Source organism: Xyrauchen texanus, chromosome 2, assembly GCF_025860055.1.
Source record: "Xyrauchen texanus isolate HMW12.3.18 chromosome 2, RBS_HiC_50CHRs, whole genome shotgun sequence".
Classification (NCBI taxonomy): domain Eukaryota; kingdom Metazoa; phylum Chordata; class Actinopteri; order Cypriniformes; family Catostomidae; genus Xyrauchen; species Xyrauchen texanus.
This window is the reverse complement of record NC_068277.1, coordinates 18998496-19012899: the sequence shown is the minus strand read 5'-3', so window position 1 is coordinate 19012899 and position 14404 is coordinate 18998496. Positions and strand designations below refer to the sequence as shown.

Genomic DNA, 14404 nt, shown 5'->3' with positions numbered 1-14404 from the left:
TTATCGTATTCTTCAGTGATTAAAGCACAGCAAATTTGCAATTCATGGTTTGAAGGACAGAGAATCGAACAGCACAAATAGGAATTATGCAGACAAGAGTGAGAGAAAAAAGAAAACTACAGACAGGAAGAAAAAAGTTACATCAGATATACCATTCAAGAATATTTTTCTTTTAATTAAATTCAAAATTGTATTACTTTACATATCATTTGAGAAGAAAAATAAATATAGAAAAAAAAAATGCAATGGAATTGAAATACAAACTGTGATTTAAAAAAAAACAAAACAAGGATCCTCATTGAAAACCTACATCAGAGGTCCACGTGTACAATAAAGCTGATATACAGTGCGGCTCAAAGCTGGTCCAAGATTCCTACAATCAAATATATGAATACGGTCTAAGAGCAAATTATCTTTGGGCAAATGTATCATTTAATAAAAATATAAAAATAAATGCATCATCTATGATTTGTTCAGATAAGATCCATTTACACATTCAGAGAATCAGGAACATTAAAGGAAAAGTTAACAAAAATGAAAATTCTCTCTCATCATTTGCTCACCCTCATGCCATCCAATACGAGTATGACTTTCAAAACACAACTGAAGATTTTTAGAAGAGTATTTCAGTTCTGTAGGTCCACACAATGTAAGCGAATGGTGACCAAATTTAGAAGCTCCAAAAAGGTCACAAAGGAAGCATAAATGTAATCCACCAGTGATTTAATCAGTGTTCTGAAGTGATCCAATCAGTTTTGGGTGAGAACCACTGAGATATATATAAATAAAATGCTCATGACATCATATCAGTGAAGCCAATACGCTGCCATATTGCTATGCCCAAACATTCAAATGTCCCTATTGACTTAATAGGAAATCATCTAATTTCGGCGAGTTAACATTAGTCAATCACTGAATACATGTCTGAAATCTGCATGTATCTCCCTACATCGCAAACGTCCAACACATGTCATTATTTAAAGTCAGGGATTTTTCCTGTTTCTTGAAAGCCCGAGCAAGTTATGTATATCTACAGTATATCAAACACTATCCACCTCTATCAAACTTAATCACCGAACAGATCATCTGAATGTAAACAAGTTAACTGAAACAGAGGTGAGATACTAATAGAACATTTCAGACTTATTTATTGTGATAATCAAAGTGTTTGTTCAGTTACTTTTTTTATGTTTTCTTTTCATAATTAAAAAAAACCTTTTTCTCAAGGTCACTTAAATAAAAGCACGCGCTCACATTCTCCCATCACACACGAAGCGCCTGAGGGAGAGACGCAAAGCTGGTTCAAATTAAACTGATACACTAGATTTAAATGGCAAACAAACATGTCATTTCACATTTATCGATGTATGACTACAGAGAGCACTTCAATATGAATCCCCAGCATTTTAGGCAAATAAAAAAATCCCAGTTTGACTAAGTACCCTCAGAGGCAAAGCCACATGTCACCCCAAAACAAACAAATATTACAGCTTTTCATACTTGCATTACAACTTGTGGATAGTTTTGCCGCTTCCTTTGGTGATAGTTGTGTTGTACTGATAGACTGAACACCGGGGCAGGTGAATGCTCTGACATCGGGATCCACGTATATCTTCTCCCTCGTAACGAATATTATCCATAACAGCTAATTAAACATGATTGTCACTTGAGGGCGAAATGCAACTGTCATATCTCCAGGTTGGAGATGGCGAAACAGGGGTGTTTTCACATGTCAGTAATTGATGCTTTATGGCAGTTTGGGCATAATAAAATGGCCGCTCTAACACTTCCGATGGCTTCACCTCCTGCTGGCAGTTTAACGTTGTGTCAGCGATCCAGTTTCACTCACTCACTCACAAAAATTATTTGATCCCCTGCTGATTTTGTACGTTTGACCACTGACAAAGAAATGATCAGTCTATCATTTTAATTTGGTTAAGGTTGATTTGAACAGTGAGAGACAGAATAACAACAAAAAAAAAAAAATCCAGAAAAACACATGTTAAAAATGTTATAAATTGAATTGCATTTTAATGAGGGAAATAATTATTTGACCCCCTTTCAATCAGAGATTTCTGGCTCCCAGGTGTCTTTTATACAGGTAACGAGCTGAGATTAGGAGTGCTCCTAATCTCAGTTTGTTACATGTATAAAAGACACCTGTTCACAGAAGCAATCAATCAATCAATCAGATTCCAAACTCTCCACCACTGCCAAGACCAAAGAGCTGTCCAAGGATGTCAGGGACAAGATTGTAGATCTACACAAGGCTGGAATGGGCTACAAGACCATCGCCAAGCAGCTTGGTGAGGTGGTGACAACAGTTGGTTTGATTATTCGCAAATGGAAGAAACACAAAAGAACTGTGTAGAACTGTAGACGGGGCAATGTACCATCAAATCTTGGGTGAGAACCTCCTTCCCTCAGCCAGGGCATTGAAAATGGGTCGTGGATGGGTATTCCAGCATGACAATGACCCAAAACACACGGCCAAGGCAACAAAGGTGTGGCTCAAGAAGAAGCACATTAAGGTCCTGGAGTGGCCTAGCCTTAATCCCATAGAAAATCTGTGAATCTCTGGAGCTGAAGGTTCGAGTTGAACCTTAGTGACGTGGAGAAGATCTGCAAAGAGGAGTGGGACAAAATCCCTCAAGGCAAATCTGGTGGCCAGCTACAAGAAATGTCTGACATCTGTGATTGCCAACAAGGGTTTTGCCACCAGGTACTGAGTCATGTTTTGCAAAGGGGTCGAATACTTATTTCCCTCATTAAAATGCAATTCAATTTATAACATTTTTGACATGCATTTTTCTAGATTTTTTGTTGTAATTCTGTCTCTCACTGTTCAAATTAACCTACCATTAAAATTATAGACTGATCATTTGTTTGTCAGTGGGCAAACGTACAAAATCAGCAGGGGATCAAATACATTTTCCCCCTCACTATATATCTATGCATGTGTACGTATGTGTATATGTATGTATATATATATATATATATATATATATATATATATATATATATATATATATATATATACATACATACATACATACCAAAATATAACTCCTATTTCACTTAAAATCTTTACATTAGCAGTCTGCTTGGCGATCATGATTTCAAGCTTGATTACACTTCCTAGCGCTATCAAGCACTCTGTCCATGTGTCAAACACTAGTAAGTGTAATCCAGCTTAAAATTTGTGAACATGCCTAAAGACTGCAATGTCAAGACGTACAGTGAAAAGGGAATTACATTACAAAACCAACTGGATCACTTCAGAAGAAGTGGATTAAAACCACTGGAATTTTAAGATTACATTTATGCTGCCTGTGTGTGGTTTTTGGAGTTTCAAAGTTTTGGTCAACATTCACTTGCATCGTATGGATTTACAGTGCCGAGATATCTGACAAAAATATATCTTTGTTTGTGTTCAGCAGAAGACATAACATTTTCTCTCCCCATGCTATCCTAAATGTGTGAGTGAATTTTCCTTTTTGGGTGAACTATCCCTTTAAAAAATGCTAGAAAATTATAGTTCTCATCATTTACTCACCCATATGCAACCTCAAACTCGTATTACTTTCTTTTGCACAATTTTATATATTTTGAAGGATATATGATGTGAATTTATGCAAGCCAATTGGGTCCAAAACTTGAAAGCTCCAAAAAGTACATAAAAGGCAGCATAAAAAGGCAGTAGTTCATACGAGTGGTTAAATCAATCTCTGTGCACTGTACATGTGCTCTATGTGAACAAGATTCTCTCATGAACGTACCTAGGAGACTGCAGGTTACAAGATTTATAGTGAAAAAGGACTTACATTTTGGTCTATTTCTTTCCCAAAACCTTTCATATCTATTCAGAACACATGGATTAAACCACTCAAGATGTATGGATTACTTCTGGTTTTTTTTAGCTTGAAATTTTTGAACCCAACTGACTTGTATTGTATGGACGGGGACACACACACACACACACACACTATATCCTTCAAAATATCTTCGTTTGTTTCACAGAAGAAATTCGTATGAGTTTGAGGCGGCATAACGGTGAGTAAAAGATGAGCGAATTGTCATTTTTGGGTTAACTATCCCTTTAAATTACATGGTGACAGTGCAATATCTTAATAAACAAACCTTTTGAGTTTTCCATATTTGATAGATGACAGTAGCTTCTCTTTTTCGGTTTCAGAAGAGCACTGATCATATGCTTTCAATAAACTATAGAAAGAAAGCATTGTTAGATATGAAAAAAAAGTTTAAATCAAGGCAGGTCAAATGATTGTAATGGGGCATCAGCCTTTTTCAAATGGTTCCATGGGTAAAATTACACGACTTTCCAGAATGTCAACAGGAACTAAGCATAACAATGTTTGTGTTATTCTCATGTTTATGCTAAACTTGTTTTATACAGGTAGTGTAGGTCTGTGACAGTGGAATATAAACGAGTGATTTAATGATCGAGTGTCTGAGACAACAGTAGTAGACAGTGATTTAATGAGTGAGTGTCTGTAATAATGGAATATTATTTAACTTTAATAAGTGAGTGTCTCTGTAGAGAGTTTCACACCTGCTGACTGTGCTGTAGTGTTCAAGTACAGCAGCCGCTTTATCACCAGAGATTCCACTGATCTGCATAAGCTGTCTCGCAAATACTTCCCGCACTGTTTGGCACTGTGTTTGTTAGAGAGAGAAAGAATGACATCCGGATTGGAAATAATGGCTGGGTTTCACAAGGATTCATTTAATTTTTTTAAGTGGCTTATAATTTACTTTAACTCTGATTACCTTGTTTTTGATAGCCCCATAGTTAAACTCTGTGAAGGACATGAGAGAACAGGAGAGGATCTCCGTTTGCTCCCTCTCATTCTCTCCATCCCTTTCCAGTTCTCTGGAGTGACAGAATAACGTGCAATTCTGAGCATGAGCAAAAAGACAAAAATATTAAATATTTAGAGAACTGAAATACACAATCTGATTATATAGAGCATAAATATTTGTATGTCCTTTGGATTTGTTTAAAACAAACCTGGTAAAGTTTCTGGAGGTATCTAGTCATGATGGTGAGGTAAGCAACAGACTCTTTCACATCTTGTACACGCTTAACAAAGAAACCATCCACCACCTAAGAGAATCACACACACGTATAGAAACACATCTTCATTTACTAGTCTGTGTGATTGTTTCTATGGCCTGCTGTAGTATGGGTGTACCTGTGTATTGACTATAGCTTGCTGCAATGTACTCTCAGGTAAACTGAGATGAGCTGCTGCTGATCCACACTCCTCCACTAGATAAATGGGTTTATGCAGACCACACCTCTTCAATCGAAACTGGGCAAGTGAGAGAGATGGAAGAAAGAAACAATTGAGTAATGGAATCTAAATGCTATAAATGGATTTAGGTGTTTTTTCTCTCTCCAAAAACAAGGGTTACAGTGAAAATGTGACAGTAGGTCCATATTCTCAACTTTATTTTTTTTTTGAAGTCTGAAGTATACAACACTGAATGTGCTGAGCTCAGACAATGTTCACCTTTACATTTCTACCTATTTGGTTATAAAAACAACAAACATTAAAGAGATAGTTCATCCAAAATGAAAATTCTCTCATTTACTCACCCTCATGCCATCCCAGATGTGTATGACATTTTCTTCTACAGAACACAAATTAAGATTTTTAGAACAATAATTCAGCTCAGTAGGTCCAAAAAGCACATAAAAAGGCAGCATAAAAGTAATCCAAATGACAAGTAGTTAAATCCATATCTTCAGAAGTGATATGACAAGTGTGGGTGAGAAACACCTTTTTTTTATAGAAAAATCCTTTTTTCTATAAATCTCTTTCACTTTCTTTTCATTCTGATAGTGTAAGTGGAGATTTATAGCAAAAAGGATATAAATATTGATCTGTTTCTCACCCAAAGTGATCACACCGCTTCTGAAGATATGGATTTAACCACTGGAATCAATACTTTTATAGTGCCTTTATATGCTTTGTGGAGCTTCAAAGGTCTGGCTACCTATAACTTTCATTGTATAGACATACAGTGAAATGTTCTTCTAAAAATCTTTGTTTGTGTTCTGCTGAAGAAATAAAGTCATACACATCTGTATAGCATGAGGGTGAGCAAACGATGAGAGCATTTTCATTTTTGGGTGAACTATCCCTTTAACGGTCACATTTACATTTTATACATAAATTACATATGCATATTTTACACAAGTTATACATATGTTGAAATGGTTCAAACCTTCTGCTCCCTGAAGCGTCCATCTATGATGCTTCCACACAGGTCATCCATCCTTTTTCTCTCAATGATGTAATCAAGCACTAGCTCTTTTCCTACCGGAGGACGCAACTGTCCTGAAAGAGGACAAAATTGTGTTCTTACATATACAGGGTTCCCACGCATTTGATCAATGAATTTCCATGATCTCCAAAATATTTTAAGGCTGAGCCTAACTTAATTTTTTTAAATGGTGTTAAATTATATTTATATTCAAATTTCAATTACTTGTTAGAATTTAACTCATTTCCATATCCTAATGTTTTTAAATTCTCTTATATTTCCAGATTTTCCATGACAATTGGGAATGTGCATATATAGGTTTTAGGCACTTTAAGTATTAAAATGACATGTTATTATCATTGAACATAGTAGGGGTTGCACAGAATTTGACAATAACTACTGTAGTCTACACTGTCAGCCTGAAGTCAATTAGTCGCATACCACTTGATTTATTAAACAGCATCTGTAGGAAATACAGCAGGTGTGGAGCACGTTGGCTCTGCAGTGAAAAAGCAAAGTGGCTCAAATGTACTATGATAAACATGACACAAATGCTACACTTACCTGCAATACTGTACATGCAAATTGGAAATATAAATTGAAATGTACAGTTTTCTGAGAAGAGCAACACTGACATCTGCTGGTGATAGTCCTGCGTCCTTAAAGCAAAATACACAAATGACAAATGAAGGTTCAGTGTGTGTTTTACCTGGCACAGGTGCCACTTTCTCACGTGCCACCCAAAGGAAGTCCCCTACATTCAGTTTCCTGATGTCAAAAGTCACACCATTCCTTTGAAGTTCCTTGACCAATTCTTGTTTGCAACCACTACTTCCCCTGTCAATTTCAGAATATATGCACATCTATTAGCTGTTCTGTAAAACAATATTAGAGATCAAGTTATGTTATACTTATTATGTTAAGTAATATATGTAAATTGTACTAATATATATATATATATATATATATAAAATTTATTTTCCTCTCACCCGGTTGTCTCGATGATATCAACGCATAACACAATGTCATAAGAGCCAGGAAGAAGATGGCAACCCATTGCTGTTTTCCCAGTCTCTAAAGCCTGGGATTTTCCTGTAGCATCTGACACAGGGTCAAGATTCTTGGCCTGGTTCACATTGAGAGCCGTGGAAATGCTTTCTGAAGATTTGCTTGAGCTATGAGAGAAGGAATGTTTATATTGTTAATATGCTAAAACCAACACCACTTCACTACAATTAAAACCATTCTGACTGCTCGATTTTAAAACGCAGGTAACCAATATTGTAATCTGCATTGATTTCCAGACAAATCAATCTTAAATATTGGTAAAATTGGAATTTAAGCATATATGTTCACACTAAATGCTATAGCTAACGGTTATGTTTGTGCCTATGTTTTTGACCACATAACCACATTGCTAAGCCCGCTTGTATCGACCAGGGTTTATGGTTTGGCTGGTTAGCTTTAGTAAATAGGCCCTGCTAGAAGATTAATAAAGGCAAGTTTCACTATTGACAGCAATTAAAAGTAGCCATGCATTATGACTTAATACATTTTTGCAAGCAACATATAAAATATAATCATGTAGCAGATGTTTCACCAGTGACCGATTTTTTTTTAACGTTAAATAGGAATGTTTTTCCCTGTCAGTTGCAAGGAGTTTTAATATACAATTATTATTTACTTTAGGCTGAAGTGACAGTTTTTTGTTTTTTTTTTCTCCTCAATTTGGAATTCTCAATTCCCAATGCGCACAAAGTCATCGTGATTGAGGAGGATTCTCAGTTGCTTCCGCATATGAGACAGTCAATACGCACATTTTATCATGTGGCTTGTTGAGCGCGGTACTGCAGAGACGTAGCGCATGTGGAGGCTCATGCTATTCTCCACGGTATCCATGCACAACTCACCACGTGCACCACCGAGAGCGAGAACCACATTATAGTGACCACGAGGAGGTTAACCCAACGTGACTCTACCCACCCTAGCAATCGGGCCAATTGTTTGCTTAGGAAGCCTGACTGGAATCACTCAACACAACCTGGATTCGAACTTGTGACTCCAGGGGTGGTAGTCAGCGTCTTTACTTGCTGAGCTACCCAGGTTGAGATCAATGGGAAAGCTAACGGACAGCTCTCTCCAAGTATAAAATAGAACACTTTGTTACCCACCAAATCTCTTTCTCTCCTTCCTCATCCTCTTCCAAAGTCAGGTCCACAACCCTTGGTCCATGCCCGGAGCTTTCCTCTTCACTCTTCTCTTCTGCATGTTTTTGATCATCCCCTCTCTCTTCTGAATCCAGCTTCTCGGCTAAAGCCTGACCCTGTTCAGTCAATGCATACCTAAAATCATACAGGGAAAGAGAAATGACAAGAACCACAAAAGAGAAATAAGACTCCATGTAAAGCAGGAACATTTTCAAATTACAGTATTGGCTGTTTAATATACAATTAAAAATCATGCAGTGGTTAATTTCAACTGAAAGTCACATATTAGAGCTGTCAATGAGTTTAGAATGTTTCTTATATGAAGCCTGGATTTAGGACTGGGATTGCAGGTCAGGTCCACAATATGGGAGCAGTATGGAGTTGTCATTTTGCCTGGAGTATGCAGCAGTTGTTTTGAATGTGACAGCTCTCGCGGTGTTTACAGCCCATAGTGCAATACATGTAATAGTGACACAAGGTACATAGAGAGGATACACTGTGTTTTTTTCCTCTCCTTTTTTCAAATCTTTAAATAAATCTTGAGCAGAGCATGCAATGGATTAAACCGTGTCAGCACTCATTCCTAAATAAAAATGTATTCCATCAGCAAGGACATCGACATTTGCTCCAAGGTAAATTAAATCTTATAACTTACATTTACATTTATGCATTTGGCAGACGCTTTTATCCAAAGCGACTTACAGTGCACTTATTACAGGGACAATCCCCCCGGAGCAACCTGGAGTTAAGTGCCTTGCTCAAGGGCACAATGGTGGTGGCCGTGGGGTTCGAACCAACAACCGTCTGATTAACAGCCCTGTGCTTTAGCCACTACGCCACCACTTAGTAAATAGAAAATTAAGAGTTTACAGCATCATAGTGAGTGTGTTATGAGATGTTATAAGCAAATCTGTTCAATTAAACTAATGATATCAGGTGCGTAATCACCAAATTACGCATTCCGCTTTTCAAGTAATGTTTGCCTCCATTCTAATTCAGTCTCCAAAGTTTTCAATCAAATGACTGTGTAATTTAACGAATTCTTTTGCAAAAACACCAGATTGATAGGCTTTAAAATGTCTTCATTCCAGCCCACATAGGATTATCAATTTCGTTTATGAGAATATTTTGCCAAAAATGGCACCATTCACTGCAATCTCCTTCATTCAAACTTCATTCCTATAAGAAGTTCTGCAAAGCTTGTCAACGCAAGCAACGGTAACCAAGGGGGGTTATCCTAGTGAAGGGTCAATTTAGAATGGTATTTGTGAAACTCAAGAGTGGAGTGATTTCTGAATGCTTGGAGCAGGGAGTGAAAATCACTATTGGTCCACTCCACTCATACTTTGGTCAGTTTATGCGACCTCTCACCTGGCAGGACTGTGAGTCTTCACCAGAAGGTCTTTCTGAATAAGTGTGCTCATCGAGGACCAGGCGGTGTACTTGCTTCCAAGATCAGGCTATGTATAGGGCAAAAGGCATAAAAAGAGTCTAAGAAGTGGTCAGGCTATAGGCTGTTTTGGAAAATGTATTAGTGGCCTTACCACTGTGAAGGACTTGTCACACATGGGTTGTGCCTCAGTCTGTAGTTCATTCCTAAACATGAAGCCTTTACTACCAGGCATCTGCAGAACACAGGACAAAACATAAGCTCACATTTTGGTGTAATGATAATGGTGAAAAGACCATTAGAGTGCAAAAAAAATGTGCTTGTTTTACCTGTGCATATCTATACAATGTTACCAGTATGGCATAACCTCCAGACCTTTTCTGGGGCACATATTCTCTCTTTTTCTTATTTCCTTTTTCCTTTCTTACATCTTTTTGTGTTTGTTTCTGCAATGAAACACAGAGCTAAGATCACTCTTTTTCTAAGATGAACCTGAACAAGTGAGTGTAACAACTCAACAATTCATCCTCAACCAACCATATGTTTACCACCATTTCCCGAAGGTTCTTTGTGAGGTTCTTCCATACTTTTGGAGGAAGACATGTTGGTCCTTTGGCAAGATGTACCCAAGTGGATTGGAACATCAGAACCTGCATGAATAAAAAAAGAAGAATAAAGACTGGAAACATACAGTGGCCCCAAAATGTGTTTCTATTAGAGCTGTCAAATAGATGCGTATTTAACGTATGCGATTAAATTTGAAATGTTTCACCAATTCTCGCTCCGTGTGAATTCTAAACACTGGTTGGAATAGGGCGGAACATTTGCGATATGTCTGGGATCACACCACAAACACACACAACAGTGATTCCATGTCAATGATCAAGTAATGGTGAAAGGACCTCTTAACTGTATTTCTTTGTACAAAACAAACGCAGATGTGACCAGTGAAAAGCTGCATTTACAGACTCGCTAGAGTGAAGCATCAGCGTATTCCTGGCGTTGTGTTGCGCTTCCTTCTTCCTGAATTCTTTCATTTAGTCAACCTCTCACTAAGACTTTGTGAAATGTTTAATGTTACTGTAATGTATTCAATGGAAAGGAGGAGGCGAGAACCGGCTTTTCAATATAAATAATAGTTTTAATGATAAACTTAAAAGAAGACATAAACACACACATGACGGACATGTCCGCTAACGATCTCTCTCTCTCGCACGGCCCTCCGCAGTTGGCCTTTAAACCTCAGGGAGGCATAATTAGCCTAATACGGGACCGGGCGCATAGGATCACGACCCGACCCCGCCCTCCACCCTGCCACATTTACTTGAACTGGTGCTATATTCATGCATTTCTATGATTTTACTGTGAAATACTTTGTTTGGAAAATGTAAAAAATATATATTTTTATATATTTTCTTTTCGAAGAAGGAACTAAATGCATTTTGACAGGAGAATAAGTATCTACAGTTGAAGTCAGAATTTTACATACACCTTAGCCAAATATATATATATATATATATATATATATAAAAACAAAATTCACAATTCCTGACATTTAATCGTATTTGGCCCATTCCTCCAGACACAACTAGTGTAACTGAGTCAGGTTTGTAGGCCTCCTTGCTCGCACATGCTTTTTCAGTTCTCCCCACAAATTTTCACTCCAATACCTTGACTGTGTAGCACATAAGCCATTTTGCTGCAACATTGGAGGTATGCTTGGGGTCATTGTCCATTTGGAAGACACATTTGCGAACAAGCTTTAACTCCTGGCTGATGTCTCGAGTTGTTTCAATATATTCACATAATATACTTTCCTCATGATGCAATCTACATTGTGAAGTGCACCAGTCCCTCCTGCAGCAAAGCAACCCCACAACATGATGCTGCAACCCCCATGTTTCACGGTTGTGGTGGTGTTCTTCGGTTTGCAAGTATCATCCTTTTTCCTCCAAACATAATGATGTCCTTTATGGCCAAACAGTTAAATTTTTGTTTCATCAGACCAGGGGACATTTCTCCAGAAAGTAAGATCTTTGTCCCCATGTGTACTTGCAAACTGTATTCTGGCTTTTTTTATGGAGGTATTGGAGCAGTGGCTTCTTACGTGCTGAGCAGCCTTTCAGGTTACATCAATATAGGATTTTACTGTGGATATTGATAATTGTCTACCTTATGAACTACGTTCATCTCAAGAAGACAGAAGGTGTCTCCTTCATGAGTGGTATGATGGCATGGTGTTAATACTTACATACTATTGTTTGTACAGATTTCTTCAGGCATTTAGAAATGCTCCCAAACATGAACCAGACTTTCCCATGATGTCAAGCAAAAGGCACCGAGTTAAGGTAGGCCTTAAAATACATCCACTGATACACCTCCAATTGACTCCAATTAGCCTATCAGAAGCTAATTGCCTAAAGGCTTGACATAATTTTTTGGAACAGTTTACTTGGTGTATGCAAACTTCTGACCCAATGGAATTGTGATCTAATAAATGAAAAGTGAAACAATCTGTATGAAAACAATTATTGAAAAATTATTCATGTCATGCACAAAGAAGCTGTGGATTGGTTAAAAAATTTGTTTTAAAGACTTCAACCAAGTGTATGTAAACTTCTGACTTCAACTGTTTAGTCAAATTTAAGCACGTTCAAAATCTGTGATTAATCGCAATTAACTAGGAAAAATTATGCGATTAATCAAGACAATTTTTTTAATTAACTGACAGCAATAATTTGCATATTTTTGACACGACGGCGAGTAAATAACGCTATCACAAGTTTATGTCTGTACCCAAAAGGTGATTGAGTTTTTAATCTGTAAGGCGGCAGGACTTCCTTTTCTACATCTGCTATATTGGGTGTTCCAATTTCTACCATTCATTTTATTACAAGTGCTCAGTCTTGAACCAAACCTGGTGAACTATTCTTCTAACATTCTATCAATTAAAACTTAAGAAAATTATTTTTGTTATATGGTTCGTTTTTGATGTTCAATGTAGTGATACTAATTTATTTTTAAGAGTGTCCAAATATTATTTTTGATCAAATAGATAAAATATTTTTTTAAGAGAGAGTAGGAGTGTGTCTCTCCTCAAATCTTTGCAATACAACTGATATGCCTTACCGTTTTCAAGGTAATGCTTCTGAAGCCTCTCGTCCAAAATTTTGCAAATCCCGTCTCCAAAATTCTGCAGGATTTTCGCCTCTTTTCCGTTTTTCAGCGGGAGAGGGTATTTCTTCAAAGAGTTTATTGCCTATTAAATGAATAAGACACATGCAGCTGTCCAGTAAAATGGGTTTAACCATGTATTTTTCTCGTTGGACTCGTTTCCATTCAATTAAAACAAACGTTCTAAATTAAACCCAATATATTCGCTTACCTTTTGATACACGTACTGTGTTTTCAAGCCCTTCTCCTTAGCGTGGTCCCGTAACTCCGTTAACCACTGCAGAAATAGAGGGTTCGGGCATGACGGTACCGGGCGCTTCCGACCCAACCGTTCCTGATTCGTCGGCATGTTCAAGTCGCTCAGATGCACATGCAGATTACATTCTATTACAGATAACAGATTAAAAGTGAAGGAGGTTACTAAAATGACGGTAAGTACAGCAAATAACGTAACCACATTGTGAAAGCGTTACATATGGCTACCAGGACGATGGTCCAATTATAGGCATTCATTTCATACGTGCATTACAAGAGAAAAATGCATGTATTCTAAAACATGACATCAGATTGAGCAGTTGATCTTGACGTATTTGCTTGTAAATATGTGTCAGGTGCCGCTAAACATAAAGATTAATCCTAATATAATTGCATTTCAAATTGCATGTAAATTGTACTTTCTTAAAAGGCTCGAGTGCATTATTCACCTTCGTTTAGTTGCACTAGGCTCCCGCCTGTGTTTTCGAAAGTATTATAATTGCGTCATTTCCGGCCGATGATTCACGAGCTGCAGCGCCACTCAAAGGGTTGATGGTCCATTTTAAAAAAGCTAAAAATGTTCAAAAGTAAAGCATGATATACGTAAAAATACGACATAATAATTGTTAAGAGTACTTAATATGTTTGGATGTTTACTAGAAATATACAGTTGTACTAATATAAGCTAATATAATACTAATATAATCAAAGATTTGGACACAAACTATATTTAATATATTTGATGTAACAAGAAAGTGTAGTGCATGATTAAACTTTTGAATTGGGTGGTACTATGTTTTGGTTGGTGTTGTTAACATAACGGTTCTGAATGGATAGGCACCCGATGGCCCCACAATGAGACAGGAATTGAATTCCACGAACAAGACAAAACAAGTATCTGGAATCCGCAATATCCACCCACTGAATCCGTATTTCTCTCTCCTGCTCTCTCTCAATTATGCAAATGCTAAAATACTTTATTGGTCTCATCTCCCACCATAGAAATTGGTGAGTCTTCAGTCATGCATAATAAACAGGGTTGGGAGGGTTACTTTTTAAATGTATTCCACAACAGATTACAGAA

The 14404-nt window shown here is 37.2% G+C and overlaps 1 protein-coding gene across 1 annotated transcript; it reads right to left on the bottom strand.

Moving 5' to 3' along the window:
• Nucleotides 1-30: 30 nt before the first annotated feature.
• mus81 (MUS81 structure-specific endonuclease subunit) lies at nt 31-13793 on the bottom strand. The gene is made up of 17 exons (XM_052153439.1): nt 13770-13793; nt 13277-13449; nt 13021-13150; nt 10429-10541; nt 10221-10337; nt 10046-10126; nt 9873-9961; nt 8466-8636; nt 7284-7469; nt 7004-7131; nt 6256-6368; nt 5217-5336; nt 5033-5128; nt 4792-4920; nt 4574-4677; nt 4141-4224; nt 31-373 (listed from the first exon to the last, which is right to left on the bottom strand). Exons 2-17 carry the CDS (start codon nt 13412-13414, stop codon nt 307-309), a joined length of 1866 nt encoding a protein of 621 aa, XP_052009399.1. The 5' UTR covers nt 13415-13449; nt 13770-13793; the 3' UTR covers nt 31-306.
• Nucleotides 13794-14404: the final 611 nt, after the last annotated feature.

Bases quoted from the DNA above. Each gene is read 5' to 3' on its own strand.
- mus81 (XM_052153439.1), bottom strand. From the start codon at position 13,414: ATGCCGACGAATCAGGAACGGTTGGGTCGGAAGCGCCCGGTACCGTCA. The intron at 13,151-13,276 runs GTAAGCGAATAT...TTCATTTAATAG, and splicing joins CACAGTACGTGTATCAAAAG to GCAATAAACTCTTTGAAGAA. The intron at 7,132-7,283 runs GTGAGAGGAAAA...TGAAATTGACAG, and splicing joins GATATCATCGAGACAACCGG to GGGAAGTAGTGGTTGCAAAC.